Below are 24436 nucleotides of genomic sequence, written 5' to 3' on the forward strand. Positions count from 1 at the left end.
GCGTTTTCTCGAAGTACTCCCGTTTCCTCCCACAATCTCATTCCATCAATTCTTCCATCAACATTTACTTACCTTAATCATCGTCTCCCTTAGCCTAAAGGCCATAATCGTGAAACGTTAAACTGAAAGATTTCATTTCATTTTCATAATGTAAGAAACGGAATGCCGTATACTTTAAAGTGGAATCCGTATTACGCGAGACGTTGAAGTTATGATCTAACCCATTTTGGGATCCAACCCAGAACCTCGTACTGCAGAGTTGAAGAGTTAAGCTGATCGTATAGTTCCAGGAAGCATGTGTAACAACGTGTCAATTAAATTCGGAAAATTAAAACGGTAATAAAGCATTTTAACGCTTTCGAAATACAAATTATCGTGGTAGCAATCTACATATTTTAGCAGTAATATTTGTTAGGAAATAGAACGTGATTCTCTGTGGAAAAGAGATCAGTCAAAGAAGAAAATAGCTAATAAAAACCAGTTGAGAATGCTTGAAGAGCATTGCCAGAACGAATAATTATTTTTTCTTATTAACTTCTACAGGCTTTATACTAATTGTTCTATGTGCTTTATTACAGTATTATACTCATTAAACAATTCTTGTAATATAACTATCTATTTATAATTTCCCTGAGTACTCAATTTTTTCCACATGTTTTGTTTAAGAGTTCAGTTAAAACGTTCTACTCGTACGATATGTTGTTTTACGAAGACATATGGTCAAAATTGAAAAATTTTGCAAAATATCATCTCTCTATGACCTACGGTTCCCGTGATATGACTCCTTTAAATCTCCCGAAATCAGAACTGTTTTGGCCAATATCTCGGGAAAGGTAAGAGAGTGACGCGAAAAATTCCATAACTTTTTTTTAGATAGTTTTTGATGCTCTATCGAATGGAGGAATCAAAATTGAAAACTTCCCAAATAACACACACACACACACACACACACACAGAGAGAGAGAGAGAGAGAGAGAGAGAGAGAGAGAGGGACAAAGAATTCAGTAACGAACTTTTTTTAAGTTTGTTGAAAATTGCATTACAATAATTGATTAAATACAGTTTTGATGTTATCAATTGAGTTATCTGTCATGTGATATGAAATAACTCTAATTCAACAGTCAGGAATTATCTATAATATTGGAGTTGATTGGTTAGATTTTACTGTCTTTTTTTTTCAGCACCGAGACTATATGAGAGAAAAAAAAGTATTGCTTAAATTGGGATCCTTAATCATTCGTCGTGTTTTATTCAAGTTTTAATAAATTGCGGATAAATTTGGAAAACAACACTTGATCGGGTTTGAACCCGCGAACACATACTTAGAAGGTAAGAGCATAAGACACTTAGCTACGAAAGAATATGTGGCCTATAATAATTTCACAGTCAAGAGTGAAGTGAAAAAATAAAGAGAAAAATTAGAAATGAAATGAAATGAAATCTTTTGAGTTTTGCGCCCCACGGTTATGCCGTCTAAGCTAAAGGAGATGGTGATGATGAGAAATGAATGAAATCGTGGTGGGAATTAATGAAGAAATTTGGAGGGAATGGGAGAACCCTGAGGAAACCCACACACACGGTGTGTGTCCACCATAAAGTTCACTTTGCACGAACTGGAATCGAACCAGGGCCCCCCATGCACCAGAGGTGAACGCTCCACCATTGAGCTACGGCGGTTCCAAAGAGGAAATTAGAAACTACGATGATACTACTTATGCTCTTAATTTCGTGTATTTTTTCTAGGCTATCGAGACGAGATCAGGACTTGTCTCTCGAGGTAGTGTTTGAAGCAATTATCTGTTTATCGAAACAAGACCGAGACGGCAATTTTCGACTCGAAACGATACCGAGACAAACTGCTACTTGCCAACCGAGACGAGACCGAGACACGGTATACAGACAGTATCGCCTCATCTCGATTCCATCCTCACATTGAATGTACTATTGTGGTCTATGTATAAGAAGTTGATGTTGATGTCAGAGTTTTGTTTCCGTATAAACTAAAGAAAACAAAATTTCTGCACTATGTCTCTCTCTTTATATAAAAAATACATTGTAATTTACTCGCACAAAAAAAAATACGTTGTACTTTACTCACACAAAAAATAAATAAATAAATAAAATGAAATAACTAGCTAGATACAACTTTTATAAAAGTAGCTACAGGAGATGTTTCTGGAATTAATTGGAAAAGTTCTCGGGTTTGAAACTAGTTTCTATTTTGTTGTTTGGTTTAACGAAGTCACTTCCAGAAATGTGTGTGTGTTTGTCACAGTTTGAAAACAAAAGGACAGGTTTTTATATTTCAGGATTTCATTCCCAGAAGACAGTAGATATATCTCGAAGACTAAAAACAATAGAAACTAGATTTAATTTATTGTGATAACTGTTGGATCCAAACCTAAGGTAAGACTATGAGATGATCTCATTTCAAACTTAAAGCAACGAAGTTCATCTGCTTGGTCAAATGGTTGCTGCGCCTCGAAGAACCGCTGTGTGACATTTTCGTCGAAAATGAGTTATGCCGTGCAAATAAACCTGAAAGCTGTCAGGCAGCGTCCCTTATAATGTGAAAAGTGAATATTCAATTGCTTTGCTACAACAATGAAAAAATAATAGATTGAAATTAAAGACTTGAGAGTTCTCATCACATACGTATTGATCCTCTATGTGCTTATAAAGGTGCAAAAGATAATCCGACTAGAGACCTGCGCGAGCCGTGCTTGGGCGGGCCGACTCTGATTTCTCTTCGGGTCGGGCCGGGCTAGGGCCGATTAACTGCAATTCTTTAATAATTATTGACTTTCGTTAAACGATAATTGGAATAAAGCCAAACGTTGAAGTATGTCCGTGAAAAATGTTACAAAGAATGCAATAGCTATTTACAGATTGTGTTGCTTAGCGGCTTCACTTTCACTATAGAGGATTGCAAGCATTGCTCGGTAAATTGAGCTCTGACCTTGACCTTCACTGAATCCAAAATATGACAAGAAGGCGTGGGAAAGTTCTGCCTGTTGCTAAACAATATTGACACCTTCACTTTATGCTAAAAATCAATTAAGTTAGATTTTTGTTACAGGGAATGGAGTTTTTGTTCTCTCGATGACAGGCAAAGTTCTAAGAAGCAATGGTACCATTCGGGAGGCAAGCGTCAGGTTGTGAACCAGAGTTTCGAAAATGTTTCTGAGGGTTAGGTCAGGTTTAATACTAAATTTTGTAAAAGATTGGGGCTCGAGCTAATTTTTTTAAAAATTTATCGAGCCGGGGTCGGGCCAAAAACTTTTAAAATTTATCGGGCTCGGGCCGGGCTTGGGCCAAGAATTTAAAAAAAAAACTTATCGAGCCGGCCTCAGGCCGAAAATCTCCAAAACTTTTCGGGCCCGGTCTGGGCTGGGCCTAGGTACATTCGGGCTGGATACACATAACCAATTTTATTATATTTTTCAAGTGTTTCCGTATATATTTGGCAAAATTATAAATTTGGAATGTTTATTGCTTCTCCTGAAAAGTTGTGGTTGTAACACACAGCGATTCTTCGAGGCGCAGCGACGATGTGCTTTTCTTGCAGTTCGATCCCGGTAGGTTTACTAGTCTTTAGTGTTGCCACAAGACGAGAAATATTTTTTAAAAAAATCGAGACGTGATGAAAATCGTGACAATACTCTTCTCACTTTCGAGACGAAACGAGACGAGACGAGAAATTTCACTAGTCTCGTGAGCACCAGTAGTTCAAAATGTCTTAGATCTCAAACCCCGCTGTTTTAGTGTTACATGGTTCAGTATAAAAAGTACAAATTGATAAAAGATATTATACGAACGCAATGGAAAGCATTTCCAACGTTTAAAGATACGCAAGTCATTACATAATAAATACTCCAATAATAACTATGGTTTAAATTAGGAATAAGCAAAACCGGCTTTTATAAGACCGGTTTCTAGAAAAACCGAAGCCCGAAAAACAGACATTTTGGTTTTCTTCAAAACAGGTTCGGTTTTTCACCGAAACCAGTTTCGATTTTCTCCAAAAGCCGGTTTGTTTTCTCACCGAAACCGGTTTCGGTTTTCTCCAAAACTGGTTACGGATTTCTTTTTCAAAACCGGTTCGGTTTTTACCGAAACTGGTTTCGGTGAAAACTTTTGGAAAACACATAAAACTATTTCTGTGGAAACGGAATCGGTTTCCGGAGAACAACGAAACACTATTCTGATTAGAAATAGAATACATTTTGGAAAAAGCCGGAACCGGTTTCGATGAAAAACCAATCCGGTTTTTGGAGAAAACCAAACCGTTTTTTTTTAAATTTTCAAAAACAGGTTTCGGTTTTTCTAAAAACCGAAAAACCGGTTTTTGTGCCCATCACTAGTTTAAATGTTACCTCGCACCTTCTTGACGCGGAAAAATTGTAATAATTGAAATTAAGTAAGTAATTAGGGAATAAATTTTGTACATATATTTACGAAACGAGACGAGACGAGACAACCTTATTTCTCGTATCATCTCATCTCGTGAACAGCATTAAAGGACAAGGTGTCCGGTATTTTTTCACATTCTGTTCCATTTCCGTCTATATTTTCATCCCAGCATGTCATTGTTCCGTTGGCTATATGACATAATATACTCAATGTTTCATTTTATTTCGTACCCGAATGACTAACGCGTCTGCATTGATTGCACATGGTCTCTGGTTCGATTCCCAATGGGATATAGTTTCCTCGAACTTAAACCCGAGTGGTGGTTCGGATTTTATTTTAAATAATCGATCCAGTCTTATATACCCTTGGTGCTGAAAAAGGAAGAAGTTAAACAGCAATTCAAGGAGCTAATCATTTCACTTTCGTATCTACGAGGAATGTTTATTTTTTTAACCTCTGAGCCACCAGAGGAGGAGAGAACTACGTGAAATGGCGAAACTCAAATTTATCAGATTTATTCATTTGAGACCGCACATCCTTCATACTGAGAAAATGGCAGGCTCTGGTGTTCAATCATTGAGGAATAAGAGCGTGAAACTGAATCAAGTGCAATCGAAGCGCCCGCCAAGTGTGAACTACATGCTTTAATTCGACTTTTCCTGTCGGCTACTGATTTTTCTGAAATTCCAAGATTAAGCAGTTCAGAAACTATATTTTACTTCTTTCACGAACCACGTGATTCATGCGTTCATCAAGGTCATCCTCTGTCACAAATATCCGCCCTTGATTTCTCTTGTCGTGTAGATCAGTAAATCTTTTGTAAACTCTCTATAGCATTTATGCACACAGCAATTACTTCTAAAGTTCACTCGACGATAAATGGCGGCTGTATTGTGCCCTTCCGCCTGGAGAAATCGATTTACACTTGGCGTACGCTTCGATTGCACTTTATACGGTTTTATGCTGACTACTCGACGATGATTGAGCACCAGAGTATGTCTGTGGACTCGGAGGATGTAGAATCTTCAATGAGCAGCTTTGACTAATTTGCATGTTGCCATCTCTTGTAGTTCTCCACTGATGGCTTAACGGAGGTTGGAAAAACAAAGGATCTCGTAAATTGTACCTCAATTTGAGCTCGCAGTCATTTGTTTGTTGAAGTTTACCATCTCTTTTTCAACACCAAGACTGTAACAAGTTTAGACTGTAAGCTGGAATCCGAATTACCATAGTGTGTTCAATGGTTCTCCACCGGGAATCAAACCCATAACCGCGTACACCAAAAGCGGGCGCTCGCTAGCAACTACAAGAGCGAGGTGAGCATGAACAGACAATCGTGGCATGACTTGGCCATTCCGCTTTGTCGATTCATGACTGACGAAGAATGTAACCTTGGAACATAAATTGAATCAGTTACTTGACAGTTTTCTAAAGTTAAATATTAACATCTGTCAAATTTCACCAGTCGCTATTAAAAAAAAAAAAAAAAAAAAAGACACCAAAATAAACTGTTACCTCAGCAGTATAAATAAATAAGTTCTGCAAACAGTTTATTTTTTTTTTTTTAGTTCCCCGAATTCATAGCCCCAAAATATACCGTTCTTCTTCTGTCAGTGTGGTCGGTGTAAGGTAGGTGACTGCTGTCAGCTGTTATAAACAGTTAAGTTACTCAACAACAATTTCACACAACACACAATGTGTGAAGAATTTGTTTCCCACGTCTTTTGGCTGCGTTTCCTCCATGCGTGACTTCTAAGAGAGAACGTATATACAAAAAGACAACGTAACGTAACGTGGCGGAGAACGGGGGAGGAAAGAGAGAGAGATTTTGGAGTCAAAGAGTAACTTTTAAGTGACAAAACTGTTTCCACACAGCAACGAATATTCAGGTAAACGGGACACTTTCGTGTTCTTTATGTATATATATGCAATTTTTATTGCAAATAGTATTATATGTGTACGCTTTTTTTTTCTCTTTGTAATTGAAACCAGCATTCTTTGTTTTTAGTACCTCATTGCGGAAGGTAAAATTCGAAGGTTAACTTTGTCAATCACGCAACTTTACATACAAATATATTTTCCTGTACCCCTTTCTGTTTTACTACACAAGAATCAACTAAAATTTCTCACATACAGAACATATATATATATATATATATATATATATATATATATATATATATATAATATATACAATTGACTTTCGTAATTTACTCATTGTAACATGTAAGCACGTAGTGTATTCAGTGCATGTGCGATATTGCAATTCACAACTCTTCAACTTCTTCTTCTTCTTGTTCTTTCTTTACTTTTCAGTCGAGGAACTGTTACAAGAATGAATACATCTCCTTCAAATTGACATAACAGTATTTTTTCCCTTTTGAAAGCATGGTTAAACTCATACAGCTGTTGTTGGTAATACTGCCAATCTAATATTTGTCAGTGGAAAATTATTATTTTACTGTATTTAACCGTTTGTTCGTTCGTCCTACTGTCTTTGTTTTTGAGCTAAATAAGTTGCAAACCATCCGGTGTGCTGGTATAGAGTCATCATTTTTAAGGAGTTTGGTTTACCAACCAAAATTCTTTTATATATTTACCCTGTCTGGTTTACTAACCAAAACTCCTTTATATATTTACCCTGTATGGTTTACTAACCAAAACTCCTTTATATCTTTACCCTCTCTGGTTTACCAACCAAAACTCTCTTATGTATTTACCCTGTGTAGTTTACTAACCAAAACTCCTATATATCTTTACCCTGCCTATTTTATCAACCAAAACTCCTTTATACATTTACCCTGCATGGTTTAACAACGAAAAATAATTTATATATTTACCCTGTTCTATTTTACCAACCAAAGCTCATTTATATCTTTACCCTGTCTGATTTAGCAACCAAAACTCCTTTAGATCTTTACCCTGTCTGGTTTGCCAACCAAGACTCCTTTTATATATTTACCCTGTATGGTTTACTAACCAAAACTCCTTTATATTTGTACCCTGTCTGGTTTACCAACCAAAACTCCTTTATATATTTACCCTGTGTGGTTTACTAACCAAAACTCCTTTATATATTTACCCTGTCTGGTTTACCAACCAAAACTCCTTTATATCTTTACCCTGTCTGCTTTACCAACGAAAACTAATTTATATATTTACCCTGTCTGGTTTACCAACCAAAGCTCCTTTATATATTTACCCTGTCTGGTTTACTAACCAAAACTCTATATCTTTACCCTGTCTGGTTTACCAACCAAAACTCCTTTATATATTTACCCTGTGTGGTTTACTAACCAAAACTCCTTTATATATTTACCCTGTCTGGTTTACTAACCAAAACTCCTTTATATATTTAGCCTGTGTGGTTTACTAACCAAAACTCCTTTATATATTTAGCCTGTGTGGTTTACTAACCAAAACTCCTTTAGATCTTTACCCTGTGTGGTTTACCAACCAAAACTCCTTTATATATTTACCCTGTCTGGTTTACCAACCAAAACTCCTTTATATATTTACCCTGTCTGATTTAGCAACCAAAACTCCTTTATATATTTACCCTGTCTGGTTTACCAACCAAAACTCCTTTATATATTTACCCTGTCTGATTTAGCAACCAAAACTCCTTTATATATTTACCCTGTCTGGTTTACCAACCAAGACTCCTTTATATATTTACCCTGTATGGTTTACTAACCAAAACTCCTTTATATTTGTACCCTGTCTGGTTTACCAACCAAAACTCCTTTATATCTTTACCCTGTCTGGTTTACCAACCAAAACTCCTTTATATCTTTACCCTGTCTGCTTTACCAACCAAAACTCCTTTATATCTTTACCCTGTCTGGTTTACCAACCAAAGCTCCTTTATATATTTACCCTGTCTGGTTTACTAACCAAAACTCTATATCTTTACCCTGTCTGGTTTACCAACCAAAACTCCTTTTTATATTTACCCTGGCTGTCTCTGTGTACACCTATTTGGGTGACAAAAAATCTCAATAATGACGTGATAGATTACCATCAATTTTGGCTTCGATGTAGAGGACAAGAAGTTAGGAATCGAGTTTGTTGATAGAGGTGACCCATCCAGTTGACCCGAAGATATGGATCCCCTCTTTCATGTATTCCCATAGATTTTATTATAGATAAATTTATCCTTGGTAGTATGCAACCCAACTATACTTAGGTGTATGTGTGGTTGCATACCATTCAGTCATTTTCATTATTCTAGCCGAACTCCTTCACGTGGTGTGCACGTGACATTACTTTAAAAAAATACCTTCGACTTACGAACTAACGAGTTTTGTATAGGTTCTTTTCTACCACAGTCTTCCTATAGTTTGTTGTAAAGTCTTTGTTACAGCGGTTGTTATAATGACTTTATTGAAAAATTTCAATTTAAACGATGAAAGAAAAATTTGTTCTATTCTTCGTTTTTCCTTCCCTAACGAAAAGAAGAAGAGGAAAAATTTAATAATTGTATTCTGAAGAAAAAGTGTAGTATTATCATTGTGAAACTACGGTAGATTTCCAAACTCGACAAATTCAAGACTAAACCGAGTGAAGTAGCTCAAGTGGTAGAGCGTTGGCTTCGCATTCGGGAGGTCGTGGGTTCGAATCCCGCTGCCGACTATCCTGACTGAGGTTTTCCAGGGTTTCCCTCAGTCCTACCAGGCAAATGCCGGGATGGTACCTACTAAACAGGCCCTGGGCGATACCTTCCCAAATCCTTTCCATTGTTATTGTTGTTGTTGGATATCCAGTGTAAAATGGCCTCTGAGCTGTATCTGGTGATTGTTAAATAAATAAATAAACCAGGAAGTAATAAATCTACAACTCCGATTTTAATGGAGAGAGATGATCTGCTCTTCTTACGGAATCCATATAAAAAAATCCATTTCTTGCTATCCCTTACTAACGTTTTTGTTTAATGCCGATCAAAATTGGAACCGAAAGTAGTGATAGATTTCTACCACTTCCGGTTGAAATAAGAGGAATGAAATCGGAGATGGAACCTTTCTGTGGACACAGGTATTATGATGAGATACAAGACGAGTCAGATACTGATGCGCTTTCCGAGACGAGACATGTGGCCCCGTATAGCGTAGTCGCTACGGCTTCGATTCCCGGTGCGGACACTCTGTCGACAAAGTGTAAACGTTTTTTTTTTCAGGCCAGCAATCCTGAGTGAGGTTTTCCTGGATTTTCCGTAGTCACACCAGGCAAGTGCCGGGATGGCACCTAAAATATAGGTCCCTTCCTTCTCTTTCCTAGGATAGTGATCGCCGAGGATAATGTTATCCCTCATACGCGACGGGCTAATATGGCTGAAGCCGATCAGACATTTTATTGAGGAATAATCGCCGAAAAACTGGATTTCCGACATATCAGAACCGTTCTTCACCAAATATGACGTGGTGATTCGGGAGAGCGCGAAATAAGTGTTGTAAGCAGTCGTATGATTCGATCGAACATATCATTGAGGAATAATCACCGAAAAACTGGATGCCCATAGACTTAATGTGGAAAAAGCATTTGGCGCGCGAATTCTCAGTGTAAACAATGGAAAATAGATTGTTCAGTATTAGAAAAGGGCGAAGCCCTTTTCGTATCGTCCTGCGAACAAAATTTTTCAAAGCAATTATGCTTTTTGCCGATATGCTAAATTCAACTATTTGCATGTCGTGGTTTGTTCACGAAAGCAATTGATGAGCTAAAAAAAATCTATGGATAACTAATAAAGGTCGATCACTTCGCTCCAAATTTGCAATTAATGCGTTCCTAGTAGCGTTATTGCTCCAGTAATGTATTTGTATACAAAGTTAATTTGTGTTTAATATTTATGATACTTTTTATAAAGTGCCATAAAAATTCACTTTTTTTAAAGCAAAACAAAAAAAAATCTTATAGGTCAAAAGAATGAAGTAATATTATATTTTGAAGGAAAGAAAGAAAAGGAAAAAAAACATGGTTTTTACATTGTAATGACATGGATATTTAACGTTGAAAGAAAAATGATTGCTTGAAAAATAAAGTCATGGGAGGAAGTCATGCATTGCGACTGTTTCAATGTCACTGAGTTAACTGTCGTTGAAATGAAAATGTCAAACGAACAAATAAATGCCCATCACACACAATGCACGAAGACTTGATTTCTTTGCTATCTCTCGGTGTGTTGTTGTTGATGATGGTGAGAAATAAAAGAAACAAAAAGAAATTCGGCCAAGGGCACTGCAATGCGTCAAAAACTTTGCATTTTATTTCGTTTTAAGAAAAAAAAAAATAAAAATGTAACCTGAAACAGGAGAAAACAATGTTTGTAGGGAAAAGAATGCAAGTAATGTTAAGAATGTAGTGTGGCAAATATCACCATACAATGTTTTGTTTGTTTTCTTCTCTTTGGGAGAACTGAGATGAAAACAGTTCTCAAGTTTTATTTTCAAATAGCGACTCTCGTCCGGAGCCTTGAAAAGTGCAAATTGCTCCTTTCACATATTTCATTTTCCTCAGATTTATCGTAATAAACAATAATTCAAAATTATAAGCGCTTAACGAAAAAAAAAAAAAATCCGAAGATAAGGCATATACCAAGGGTATATCCCCTGCGTGTCACAGTTAGGAAACTGCAAATAATGATATACATTCTGCTCATATATAGTGTATTTTGCTGCACATAACGATCATAATTAAATAGCAATAATAAAAATCTGTCAATCGGGGCTCACCCACAGGGAGAGTGACTACCGGTTCCGGATCCTCCCCTAAACTTCTAACTCAGCGCACATTTGCATACTTTCTCATAAGGAATGGACATGAACCTGTCATCTGGACATCCGAATCAAACCTAGTCCATTCGATAAACATAACAAAGATATGTTTATGCACAAAAAAAAAAAAAAAGGTACCATGGACAACGGAGTAAGTCCCTGGGGCTTATTAACCCTGTTAGGACAAAGAAAATCGTAGAGTCGCAGTGAAACAGCTATTGCATTGATATTGTTCATTGGAAAGTCATGGTTTATAGTTCATTCTCTTCAGCATAAAACAAGCCTTCCAGAGATGCTATGCATTGGGACCCATAACGTACTTGAATAGGGAAAATTGGGAGAACGTCCCTCCAGAAATTCCTCCCATCAACTTTGGCCCCCTCTGGAGTGGCCCTGGGTAAATGCACATAATCCAAATGTATCTCGAAAAATGCTATAGGGGATAAGAAATAACTACCAAGTTTTATACTGTAGACGGAGTAGATATGAGGGAAAAGCTTGTATATCAATTTTTCTCAGTGTAGGCCCATTATTCCTTTCAACAGTAAGTGAGGATTATTTTATGCAGTAATTGCCATCATTATCAATTTTTAACGCAGGCAAAGTAGGCCTACTACCTCCGCAACCAAATAGTTACCTTGCCAAGGTGCCACAGAACACTTGTACCTTATGCAAAATTTCCAACAACTTATAAACATATAGTTCAATAAATAAGCAAACTTAATAATAGTTTGACACTTCTCTAGGTAGGTTTTTACGATCATTTTGACAGTGTAAATACAATGCATGTGCCTATTCACCTAATGTTATTACAAGTACATAACTACATTATATTATTGACTGTTACAGGGTAAAAGAAGAAAGAAAATGACTTACCTTCGACATATTATGAAATTGCAAAGAACGTTGAATTTTTTCGTCGTGTAATTTTTCCCAGGAACACACACATAATCAACAATAAAACACATAAATTACTATGGAACATTACGTGAAAATCCACTTCCAATATGGCAGATCTATTCGATATATGCAAGTTCGATACCATCAAAGATCTTGCTTCAGGACACCTCTAAGTCTTTATATTATTTCAATGGTTTGATCCTAATTCCGCCATTTGTCTTTCTTATGTTGTTGCAGATAGATCATGGCCGCTCCATTAGAAGTTTGCACCGAAGAGGAACAACGAGCAGTGATCTGGTTTTTGTGATCAGAAGGTGTATATCAGGGGCAATCCATCAAATACTTTCGGCACAATACGGGAACAGTGTCTTGCCGTAACAGAATGTCTACGAATGGATTGAAAAATTCAAAAATGGTCGAACAAGTGTTACGCACGATGAAGGAGGCGGCCAAGTGACTTAATGAAACCCAAGTTTGTTGTGTATGATTTCGTAAGCAGAACCACGACTAACTTCCAGACGATGCGCTACTTCATCAATAGTCACTATCTGTCTAACAGAACTATGTCATGCTCACTGCTTGTTGTTAACTCTTTGGTGCAAACTTCTAATGGAGCGGTCATAACAAAATGGAAATAAATTGAGGAATTAGGGTCAAATTTTTGACTGACCCTCGTGTGTATGTATATATATATATATATATATATATATATATATATATATATATATATATATATATATATATATATATATATATATATATATATATATAATGTGTGTGTGTGTGTGTGAGAGAGAGAGAGAGAGAGTGAGAGTGAGTGAGATTTTACATTCTAACAAAATTGTTTTGATTTCCTCTATGCCTTCATTTTTTCATTCTGTTTCATATTTTTGATTTCTTTCTCTGTCTCCCTCTGAAAAACGAGATGAAGAGAAATGATCAGAAGTTAGTAACTGAATTTCTTTCTCCATTTATTTTTATCCTTCCGCTCTTGTGTTTTATATGGATTCCACAGTTTAATCTGATGTGTAATTATTCTATGTCAGGTTTCATTTATCAACGCAATACACATACATATGCGTAGACCCCACAGCCACATATACATGAACAACGCAGTTTCGTGTTCAAATGAAAATTGTAGTACCTATATTTTAATGTGTGGTGTTTTTTTTTTTAAATATCAGTAGAAAAAAATAAATACATTGTTAGTGACGGAAGTTAAAGAAAAAACTTGTAACGTTGATTTATATTTTATATATATAGAGTGGATGGGAATTAACTCTAGTAAAAATTATGTATCTCTTTTAACACAACCAATTTTCATGAAACGAAAAACATTTTGTTCCTTGCAATAGTAGAATTGTAATGCATTACTAAAAATTCAACATAAGCACTACTAATATCCTCTAGTTTTCTTAAATGTTTGGGGATGTTTGAGATAGATTTTTGCAGATATTCTAACGGTACGTATGCAAGGATTTGGCGAATTCGCATCTCCAATTTATCAAGAGTTTGTTTTATGCGATAAACTTCCTCTTTCGCCCGCCCCAGAGGAAGAACTCATAGCGCCTTAGATCAGGATCCTTGTTGGCCATTCAAGACGCCATAATGTCTTAACCAGCGTCGTGAAAAATGGATGTCGAGCCAGAGACGGACAGGATGTGGGGCCTCATCTTGCATAAAGATTAGTCCTAAGTGGATACAATACGTGCACATAATCTTCAAGCATAGCAAGATACCGTTCTGCATTTATTGTTTCCCGAATGATGTATGGACTCACAACTTTCGTAGATATCATGCTGCACCACACTGTGACCTTTGGACAATTTGACTTTTTTCAACAACCACCCTCGAATCCACTCCTGCCCAACAATTAAAATTGTGGGGTTTGTTAACCGGCACAACACGAAACACAGCTTCATCTGACCAGGATGTTACTGAAAAGATTGGACCAGTCTTGATACCAAGCAAGCATCATCTTCCCATTCTCCAATCGATAATCAGTGTCTTCCGGCGACAATTTCTGGCAGTAATGTGGTTTCCTTAGACGAAAATTCAACTCTTCCTTCAGAGGAGTTCGGATTGTGTGTCGGGTTAAACCACTGTCGCGAGATACTGTTTTTGTACGTATTAATAAATGTACGTATCGATAGTTTTTGAATCGAAGAACTACATACAGCGTGGCCCAAAAGTAGGTATATACCCCTGCATTGATCAAGTATAACATTCTGGTTTACGGATTTATTTACTTCGACTGTTCAGGGCTTAAGTTATAAGTAAAAAGACGTTAAGAACAAATAATAAAGAAACTAGGTCTACCTGTTTAATAACAATAAGAAATGATATAAAGTGCATTCAGGTGATCAGTACGGGATTGAATACCTACTTTTGGTCCACCTTGTATAGTGTAACCAAAGTCAAACTATTACTTAACTCAATATGATATGCTTATTCCGAAAAAAAAAAAAAAAAACGAACACACGATTTAGGGACCGTTCAAAAATTTTGTGGCCCCTGATCCAAAAACTAATTATTGGCCAAGATCGCAATCTTTTGATCCATTTTTTGGATGGTCATTCCTAAAATTCTTGTTAATGGAATCTACCTATATTTAATTTTGTTTAGAAGCTAACACCACGGATCTATGTTCGTACACAACTGCTCTTTTAAGAGTCTTCATCCCGGCGAAATTAAAATACCGCTAATTTTACAGTAATTATGTGATATCTTCAAATAGATAAACAGATAATTGAAATATGGAACAAGAGCGCCCTAGACAGTATTATTTTGCGTGAGGTACCGTTATCACAAGTCACCTAGTGGCTTTCCGTTTTCAGCTGTTTAGAAACGCGAAAATAAATGCCGATTTTCAAAATGGCTCCAAATCGAAAGCAGATAAATGAGTCGTGATAACGGTTTCTCATGTAAAATATTATTGTTTAGGGCGCTCTTGTTCCACATTTCGATTATCTTTTATCTATTTGAAAATACCACATAATTACTGTAAAATTAGCGGTATTTTAATTTCGCCGGGATGAAGACTTAAACAGTTATGTACGGTTTTCAAGTATTTGATAGAAGAAGAAATCCTGACTGACTGATCAGCGCCTAGGCTAAACTACTTAAGCTAGTAACTTGAAATTGGGATAATACATAAGATTAGTAACATACTTTAAAAAAATAATAAGATATTATTAAATAAAAATTTTTAGGAATTCGACCTGAAAGGAGGGAGTTGGTTACTATGTCCTCTCCATAGCTTCGAATCCTTTAATATCCTTTGGATTGTGGAAGGATTTTAATTGAATCTATTGAAAAATTTTGAAACAAGGGTATTGTAATTGTAACATTACTTTAATGAAATATGGATTGTACTGACGTCAGAGTTGTAAACTTGTGTGTGTTATACAGAGATTGAAAGAATACATAAATATTTCTACATATGGGTTACATATATAACATTTAAATATGAAATATGTTATTTTAATGAATTTATTAAAATAATCTGTACTAATGTTTTGAAAAAACACATGGTGCATTTGTTGAATAAAATTAAAATTTTAAATAATGTGTACATTATATTATAATTTAATGATTTTATGGGCTATTGCTCTTAATGAAAATAGAGTTGTGTATTTTAAATGTAATAAATTGTTCCTAATATTATATATAAAAGTAAGGAAAAAGCTCTGAGGTCATTTTCCCACCTAATCAGCAACATCATTTCTAGAAATGTTCGTTTGGCACAGACCTTTATTTTGTTGCGTTTGTTTAGTTGTGTACTTATCTGTGTTGCAGTTGTGGATCTAACCCGGGGCCGGGGAGCCTACCCTCCGCCAGTTTTTTGAGTGACAATAATAAATGAGTCTTTACTTATATATTTTTGAAAGTTCATAATAAACATTGCCGTTTATTCTTCATTGAAAAACTTTTGAAACATTAAGATATAAATCCAGTTGCAGTTTCTCTATTATGCAATGTGTAAAACAATATTTGAGGTTCAAAATGTCAACGTCTAACCTAGCCATAATATCAATCGGGAGAAATTTAAATTTGGAATTTTTGCAGGACCCATGAAAAATTGTAAACTTATGATATACCTATCGGAGTCTGGGTTCTGGCTGCTGCCATTTTTTACCTTCTAAATCCGCTACTGCTGGTCATGAAAATTTGATATATAATTTAAGAATTTTAAATAATTAAAAAAGAAAATGGGGTAGAGTTAAAAAGGTTATAATAGTGTCTTGAACTAATACCAGTCAGGGAATAATCATTTGGACCTTAATAAATTAGAGACATGGAATTTGGCATTTAGACCTTTTATTCAAAATAATTAAACACGTGTCTCAGCTTTTTATATTTATCCAAAGAGGGGCTCCCCTTGACGCTCAGGTATACACTGGATGAAATAGGCTTCAATCCTGCTTTACACTGGATAAAGCGGCAAACTATGGTTTAGCCCCTCCCTTGATCATATCCTTGATCCGCCATTAATTATATATATATATATATATATATATATATATATATATATATATATATATATATATATATATATATATATATATGGGAAGAAAATGGAGTTATGATGGTTCACTAAGCATCTCATACTAGGGTTCGAATTTCGTGTAAGACTCCATAGTTCGTTTAGTTGAACTCGATAAAGAAGACACAGGAGGAGAGACGCAAAATATTGCGAGCAGTAACATGTAGGTGCCATTTACTAGTATATGTACAAGATTCTGCATTGCTTTTAAAATTCCAGAAACCTATCAACCCACAGACCTGTTGCTCTTGCATATTAAGTAGGGAGATTGAAACAAAACTGAAAATGTAATTTTTTTTTTTTTTTTTGTTACCTCTCTCTCACTAGATGCTATAGAATTCTCCTGTACTGTTAGGTTTTATATAATTTATGCACATAGAAAGAATGCGAACCCGTACTAACTAGTACATTGTCCTCCAATCATCTTCCAGTACAGGATCTTGTATAACTATGTTATATGATAAACTCAGACCCACAATATAGCCTTGGAACTATTTTGGAATCTAACTTACCAATTGGCGTTTTATCTCAAGGGCTTCATTAAATTGGATAACAAGATACCATCTTTCTAGTAGTCTGTGTGTGTGTGTGTGCCTTTGCTCTTGGATGCATGTTGCCAAGCAATTTCTGCAACCATCTTTCGTTTTTGTCTTTCTGCTGTCCCTCTTTTTTCTTCTTTTTTCCACCTCTCTTCCTGTGAGGTATTTATTATATCTGTAGATATGTTTTTTTTTTTTTTTTAAATGAAGGAACTTCTCAGAAACTAATATGTTCATCAATGTGGATAATTAGCATTATCGCTTTATCTTTTAATTGATCTTGTTTTCGCTGAATATTACAGGCATAAAGTTTGTATACAGTACAGAACATTTTTTTTTCTAAATTTAAAAGATGCATTTCGTTTCACATTCTGAAACTACGGTAGACTTCCCTAAACCATGAGAGAAATGAATTTCGTTTCACATTCTGAAATTACGGTAGATTTCTCAAAACGATGGGAGAAAGATGCATTTCGTTTCACATTGTGAGACGATGGTAGACTTTCCAAAACCATGGTAGAAAGATGCATTTCGTTTCACATTGTGGAACGATGGTAGACTTCTAAAAACCATGAGAGATACAATATTGAAACTGGAAGTGATACTAGATTCATACAACTTCTGGTTGCAATTGAAGAATAAAAGTTGAGGTTGAGCCTACATTTGGGATCCTGAATATATATAATATACAGTGGCGGATCCAAGGGGGGCTATAGCTTCCCCTCCTTGACGCTCAGATATACACTGGATAAAATGGCCTTCAATCCTGCTTTACACTGGATAAAAGGGCAAAATATGGTTTAGCCCCTCACTTGATCATATCTGGATCCGCGCCTGTATATATATATAAAAACTGTATAGTTTCAAAGCTAAGGCTGTCCAAGACTGTGGAAAAGTTAAATTTCAACATCCGCTATTTTGAATTCGATAAGTCGTGGAATGTCTGTTTATATCATCGTTTAAAAAAAAGTCATTTATACACAATCCAAAACTGCATATTTTATCAATGTGTAATGAGTGTGCAGGGGATTCCCTACAGGGTACATTTCACAGACATGTTGTCAACAGAATTTTCAGGTATACTCTGATTTCAAGGTGGGGTCCAAAGTAGGAAAAGGTGAGCGTGACAACAGTTGATACAGAATATTTCGACAGGAAGTCGGAAGAGTGAGGAATCACCAGTTCAACGGTTTCTTGCGTTGGGAACAACTCTTCCTCCGATGTATTTTGTCACGGTATATTTCACGTTTCTTATTCAATTATAAGCGTAAAACAAAAAAAAAAAAAATATCACAGCACACGTTATTCCAAACACGAGATACTGTGGTCCTGGCTATTCCTAACACTTCCAATTTCCCGCCGCGCCGAAGCATTCCGTGTTCACTGCTGTCAAGGTTTATCTTTTGCCTACTTTGAACCCACCTTGAAATCAGAGCATATCTGAAAATTCTATTGAGACCATGTCTAGGAATTATATATCGTGTAGGGAATCCTCTGCAACGCACTCTACGTTGATGAAAAGTGCATTTGTTGATTGCGTATGTATGGTTACTTTTACGCTAATATGGACCGCCATTCCACACTTTCTCAAATTTCGAAATAGTGTGCGTTGAAATTGAGCTTTTTTTTTTTTTTATGACTTTGCACAGTCCTAATTCTGAAACTATGCACTTTTCCCCACAGGGCCATGTGAAATTTTTCTCTAATTTTGATGTGAGGAATCATCTCTTACAGTTTGTTGATATAGTTCATTAATACCCTGTATATACAAAAAAAAAAAAAAAAAAATTTATCACTACCTATTAATATTTTAGCTCTGTGTTGATCAGTATTTGAAACCGGAAGTTGTAGTAAATGTTTACCGTTTCCGGTTTTAGTAGTAATATAAGGGCAGAGATGGAACACTAATTCTATGTTTTAAGAAAAAAAGAAACGCTTTTCGGCATTATATTTGCCGTTTTTACTGTCTATGGCGATCAGTGTTGAAAACAGAAGTAGTTTTCTTTCTACCACTTTCGGTTTGAATAGGGGGATAAAAGTGGAAATGAAACCTATTCTTGACATGCAGAAACCACATATTTATTGGGTTGGTACAATTGAAATGTCTGTTTTTCATCGGGTGCAAAAACCACCTTCGGTAACGCAGCCAGCTGATGGACAGGGTGCTTCGCTGCACCCAATAAGATAAAAAGAGGAAAAAACGATAGCCCGAACAGTGGAAAATGAAATGGAAATTCTACTTTTACTTCCCATACTTATGAACTTTAGGCTACAGAATACTGACGATTAATGATAATAAATAATAAGGAAAAAATGTTGGAATGAGGAGGTGGAAGAAAACGGGAGAACTCTGAAAAAACCCTTGGATACGATGTTGTTCATGTAGCATAGGATCGAATCAGGGAACTCTAGCACCAGAGGTAGAGCGCTCTACTACTGAGCCATCGTCTCCCCAACAGTGGGGACCAATAGACTAGGCGATTGCCAACATTGACTCTACGTTGTACTTGATTGCTTTGCTGTGCATTTGCCGAACAACTGAATTGTCAACGTAACCCCTACGAAAGAAGTAAAATTGCAATTCGGAGCACAGGGCTCAAAACTGTTGGATAAATGACGAGAAATCGCTGGCTGGCCAACATAACTCTTAAGCAACGTTGGGCCAACGTATTTTTCAACTGTCAAATTGTTGGCTGGCCAACTAACTCTTAAGCAACGTTGGGCCAACGTATTTTTCAATTGCAATTTTGAAAATACCAATGTCCAACTTTGTGAACCATTAGTCCTACAAAACCAATTGTAAAGTAGCGATATATATATAAGGAACGACATCGGAGACCAAGTCAGGAATTATCTAATAAAATAACATTTTTTTGTCATAAGCTTTTTGCATTGAAAAGAGCAATTAAGTTTGGTGTACAGGCAGAATTTCACCATATCTAATCGCGTACGAAGCTGGCTTTTAAAATCATTTTTCTGCTCTGACAAGTCAAACGTTAAGTACGTTCCTTCCGGGGCTATTTCCAAGAAAGCCTTGCCTAGATGCACTCCACATTCTGTTTGGGTAATGCGGACTTACATAACAACAGAGGATAAATACACATGCAATGAAATGATTATGAAGATATTCTTGAAGGACTTTCTTCTTTCCTGCTTTTTATCTAGGTACTGAGTTACAACCGAATGCTTACAGCTAGTAATTAATAACACAGAAATTTTCTACTAATCATGTTGAATAGCACCGCAAAGAACAATTCTAGGGAGATGCAATTCCCCATCGTACCTCCTGATTACTCTGCTCCTGATTGGTAACAACCCTACTTGATCAAGAATCAGACTAGATTCAGTAAGATAAACAAAGGAAGTTTTTTTTTCCTAAAAAAGAGCATGCATTGGATGAGATCCAGTCACTACCCCGACTAAGTTCTTTGACTTTTCGAATACATACATACACACACACACACACACACACACACTAAGAAATGCTAGTAACATGATCTCTTAGTGGGGTCTGTTTTAATACTTTTTTCTAAAACTCATACTGGAAAGGGGAGACAAGAACATGAAGAGATATTTCAACATTAAGATGATGGATAAGATGATGCTGATCCTATGAGGACCATGATGCTTTGCGATGTCGATAAATTGATACGAAAGAGATCTATCTACATATAAGCAGGAGTAATATCTCTTTGAAAAAGGATGGAGTGGGGAAAAGATGGAAAGTAAAAAAAAAAAAAATCTTGAAACTGGTTTCTTGTAAATACGTGTTGCAAGGTCATGAATTATCTTAGTACGATTATATGTATATATATTAATGTTTCTCCCTTGCGTTTCTTTCCTTTTTCTCCGTTTTTTTCTTTTTGTTTTATCTGGCCTTCGTCTGCTAACCGTTTAGGCAGTGTTGCCAGATTTCAAGCGCGAGCGAGTAGCTTGTAGAGAATTTTGGCAATAAGAATAATTGTTCTCGCGCACTTAGCTGGGTTTTAAAACTATGGATTGATTGTTTTGAGTTCAATTCGTAGAGACAATGGCCCGCAAAGCCCATGTGGTAGGCTGAACGTAGGCATGATTGAGAGTTGGTAGTTGTAAGAAAAGGAAATCGTTGGGCTAACTAGTTTCAGTTATGTTGGCCAGCGAACAATTTGCCGCCATTTATCCAATAGTTTTATTTCAACTTTGCATTTCCAATCCCAATTAGACTTCTTCGTAAGGGTTTCCATTACATTTAGCAATTGAGTTGGTTGGCTAATGATCGGTAAACCGGCTAGTTACAACATCGGGCAACCGTTGGTAGTTGACTAGCGTACTGTCTCCCTCCATTGGGCCGGCTATTTGTATTTCCAGCGGAGACTTAAAAATATGCTTTAAATGAGTATACTATTTCATATGAATACATTTTATTTTATGCTTAAAAAGTATGAAAATATCTTCTTTTTTTGTTTGTTTTTCTCTTCCTCGATACTTACATTTTAAATCCCCGGTCAGCATCTTGCAGGAAGCAAGGCGGCTGTAACATCATTTGAACACTGGGTTTAAATGCATATCTAGATATCGCAATATGTATCATTTTCGAGTTCAGAGGTTCACAGAACGACGAATACTGCCTTTTGATTGTTAATAGTTTAACCAGTTCCTTCCCGTTCTGCCTAATCGATTTTTTAAAAATCTAATCTTATCCTTAGGGAGAACAGGAATTCTCAATATACTTAATCCCGCTTTACCTAATTTTTGCAGAAAGGGATATTTATATTTTGAGAAAATTTTATTTGTAATTCATTCCCGAAATTTTAAGTTACTTTCAGATTTCCTTGATTTTCGTATATCTGTTTCAGCTTCTTTAAAGTAGAATTAGCAATCGTAGACCACCAGTGGCGTATTTACAAATTTGTTTCGGAGGGCTATGCATAAGATGTGAATAATTACTTATATCTTTTCTTTTGTGTGCCGACAAAGTTTAATGAAGTTGTGCATATAACAAATTGATTTCGGAGGGGAGAAGCTTGAGCCCGATAGCCACCCCCTAAATACGCCACTGTAGACCACCATTATTTTACTAAGAGTACCTACAGAGTGCTGGCTGTCTGCAATCGCATAGTACCTTGTATACTCGCTCTACACAAATATTCGATGATTGTATTTAACTGTAGTTTCTTGTATAAAGTATAAATAAATATAGTGGATTATGAGTAAGATAGTGTATATGAAAACATTGCTTTTAATAATACAATTAGTTTATTATTTTAAAGCACTCCGGAATAATTGTAGGCCTAATGTTCCCTTATCGGAAATATTCAACGAACTTAAAATGTTCGTTACTGAATTCCTTATGTCTGTGTGTCTGTGTCTGTTATTTCCGATTTTCTTTTTTTTTAATTTTGAGCCCTTCATTCGATAGACCATCGAAAACTATCTGAGACAGTAATGAAATTCTTCGCGTCACTCTTACCTTTCCCCACGATATTGGCCAAAAAAAAAAAAAAAAATCCGATTTTGGGAGATTTAAGGAGCCATATCTCGGGAACTATAAGTTATGGAGAGATGTTATTGGTGTTGATCAGTACCTAAAAGGATGGTGAACATTTTAGCACCAAACAGTAACTGGTAGCCGCTGGTTATATCTGCATTTTCAGTATGTATACGGTGATAAAAAGTGACAGCTTAATATAGCTAATTCAATAGATTTCCTAATACGCGGGTTCCAAATATGTAAGTGTATTATCTGTTGAATTTAATCAAATAAATTTAACACCGGTATACAATTTCATATAAATTTCGAAAAAAAAAAAATAATAATTCTTTTTAAGTTCGTTCTGGCAATGCTCTTCGAGTATTCTCAACTGGTTTTATTTGGCAACAGCATTATTTTACTTCACTCGAAGTATTAGTTTCAAAACATGGAATTATAAACAGCACATAAATTATTTTTACTTAAAAACTTCTTTTAAAAAATCAATAGTAGTGTAGTAATATATTTGAAATTAACGTATTTCAGTAACTAAAATAATACGAACTTCAAATGATAGAGGATCAGTTAAACCAGGGATACAAATAAGCACTCGCCCACTCGCCCGGGGCGAGTGGTTCATCGATGCGGGCGAGTACCGGTATTTAATAGCATACCGAAAGTAAGTAAATGATTTCTATTGTGAGATGTGGGCTATAGTAGCTTTTTTTTCTTGGGCTAGTAAAATTTTGTTGCTTATTTGCATCCCTGAGTTAAACATATATTTGAAATGTGTTTGGTTAAAATGCTGGGAAACAGTTAACTTGTTCAGGAACCAATTATCGAAATAGATATAACAAATAAATTACAACATATATATTTATCTTGTAGTAAGTAGAAGCACTGTCGAGTGAAGTAACAAGAAGAGCTAACGATTTTCTATCTTATTTTCAGAAAGAATGGAGGAGCGCGTGGCAACCCTGGACGAGGCACGAAGAGTGATCAAGGAACTTCGCGAACGTCATCGAGCGCAGTCGCATCAGCTGTTGGCCTGGAGGAAACGTGTGAAAAATCAGGTAAATGTCCACCACATATAATGGCTGTTACTCGCAATCGATATTATGCGCTACGTTACCTTACATATACATACTTTTCATATTGACATATTAAGTATATCTCTCTATTCTCTCTCTATCACACACACACACACACACTTACCTTGCAAGGACAGTTGTCAGACATTAAATCATTTATTGATATGTGCTATATACCATTCTCAACTTCATACAATGGCTTTTTTTACAGTTAAAGTTCTGACAGATAATATTCGATGGACCATAAAATATTAGTTAACTTCTGTGTCCTCGTGTATTGATGAATGTATTAAAAGTTCCCGTTAACCCTGCGTACGTACGTCACAAGTCCGTAAAAGTAAAATGTCCTTAAAATTGGCTGGAAGGTGGAGAAAGAGGGGTTAAAATAGAAGTTATGAATGAATAAAGTTGAATTTTATGGTCTCAAATTGCCCTACATTCGCAATTTTTATGAATGGCAAAGAATGACCGAAGTAACTGCCTCATTTTTGGTGAAAGCTGTGGACTTTCAACAGACATCAAATCATATCATCTGCATAAATATCTTCATAAGGTGGCATTGAAATACTTTATAAAGAAAAATTTCAGGTTTCAAATTCTCAATATTTTATGTAAGTTTCAAAACAACTAACTGTAAAACAAAAATAATAATGTCAAAATTTGGAGGTCATAGCACTCTAGTATATTGAAAGTATTATGAATCAGGGGCGGAAATGTGAATCCGCAAT

General features: G+C 35.9%; 1 protein-coding gene across 3 annotated transcripts in view; it reads left to right on the forward strand.

Annotated features, from left to right (window-relative positions):
- Positions 1 to 24436, forward strand: part of LOC145690152 (uncharacterized) — a 450019-nt gene that overhangs the window by 409068 nt on the left and 16515 nt on the right. For all 3 annotated transcript variants that reach the window (XM_081764761.1, XM_081764763.1, XM_081764762.1), the window contains one exon: positions 23569 to 23690. In XM_081764761.1, the coding sequence (XP_081620887.1) occupies positions 23574 to 23690 (117 nt within the window). In that variant the 5' untranslated portion in view covers positions 23569 to 23573. The remainder of the gene's footprint in view (positions 1 to 23568; positions 23691 to 24436) is intronic.

Source organism: Thermobia domestica, chromosome 7 (genome assembly GCF_964235325.1).
Source record: "Thermobia domestica chromosome 7, izTheDome1.hap1.1, whole genome shotgun sequence".
NCBI classification, from domain to species: domain Eukaryota; kingdom Metazoa; phylum Arthropoda; class Insecta; order Zygentoma; family Lepismatidae; genus Thermobia; species Thermobia domestica.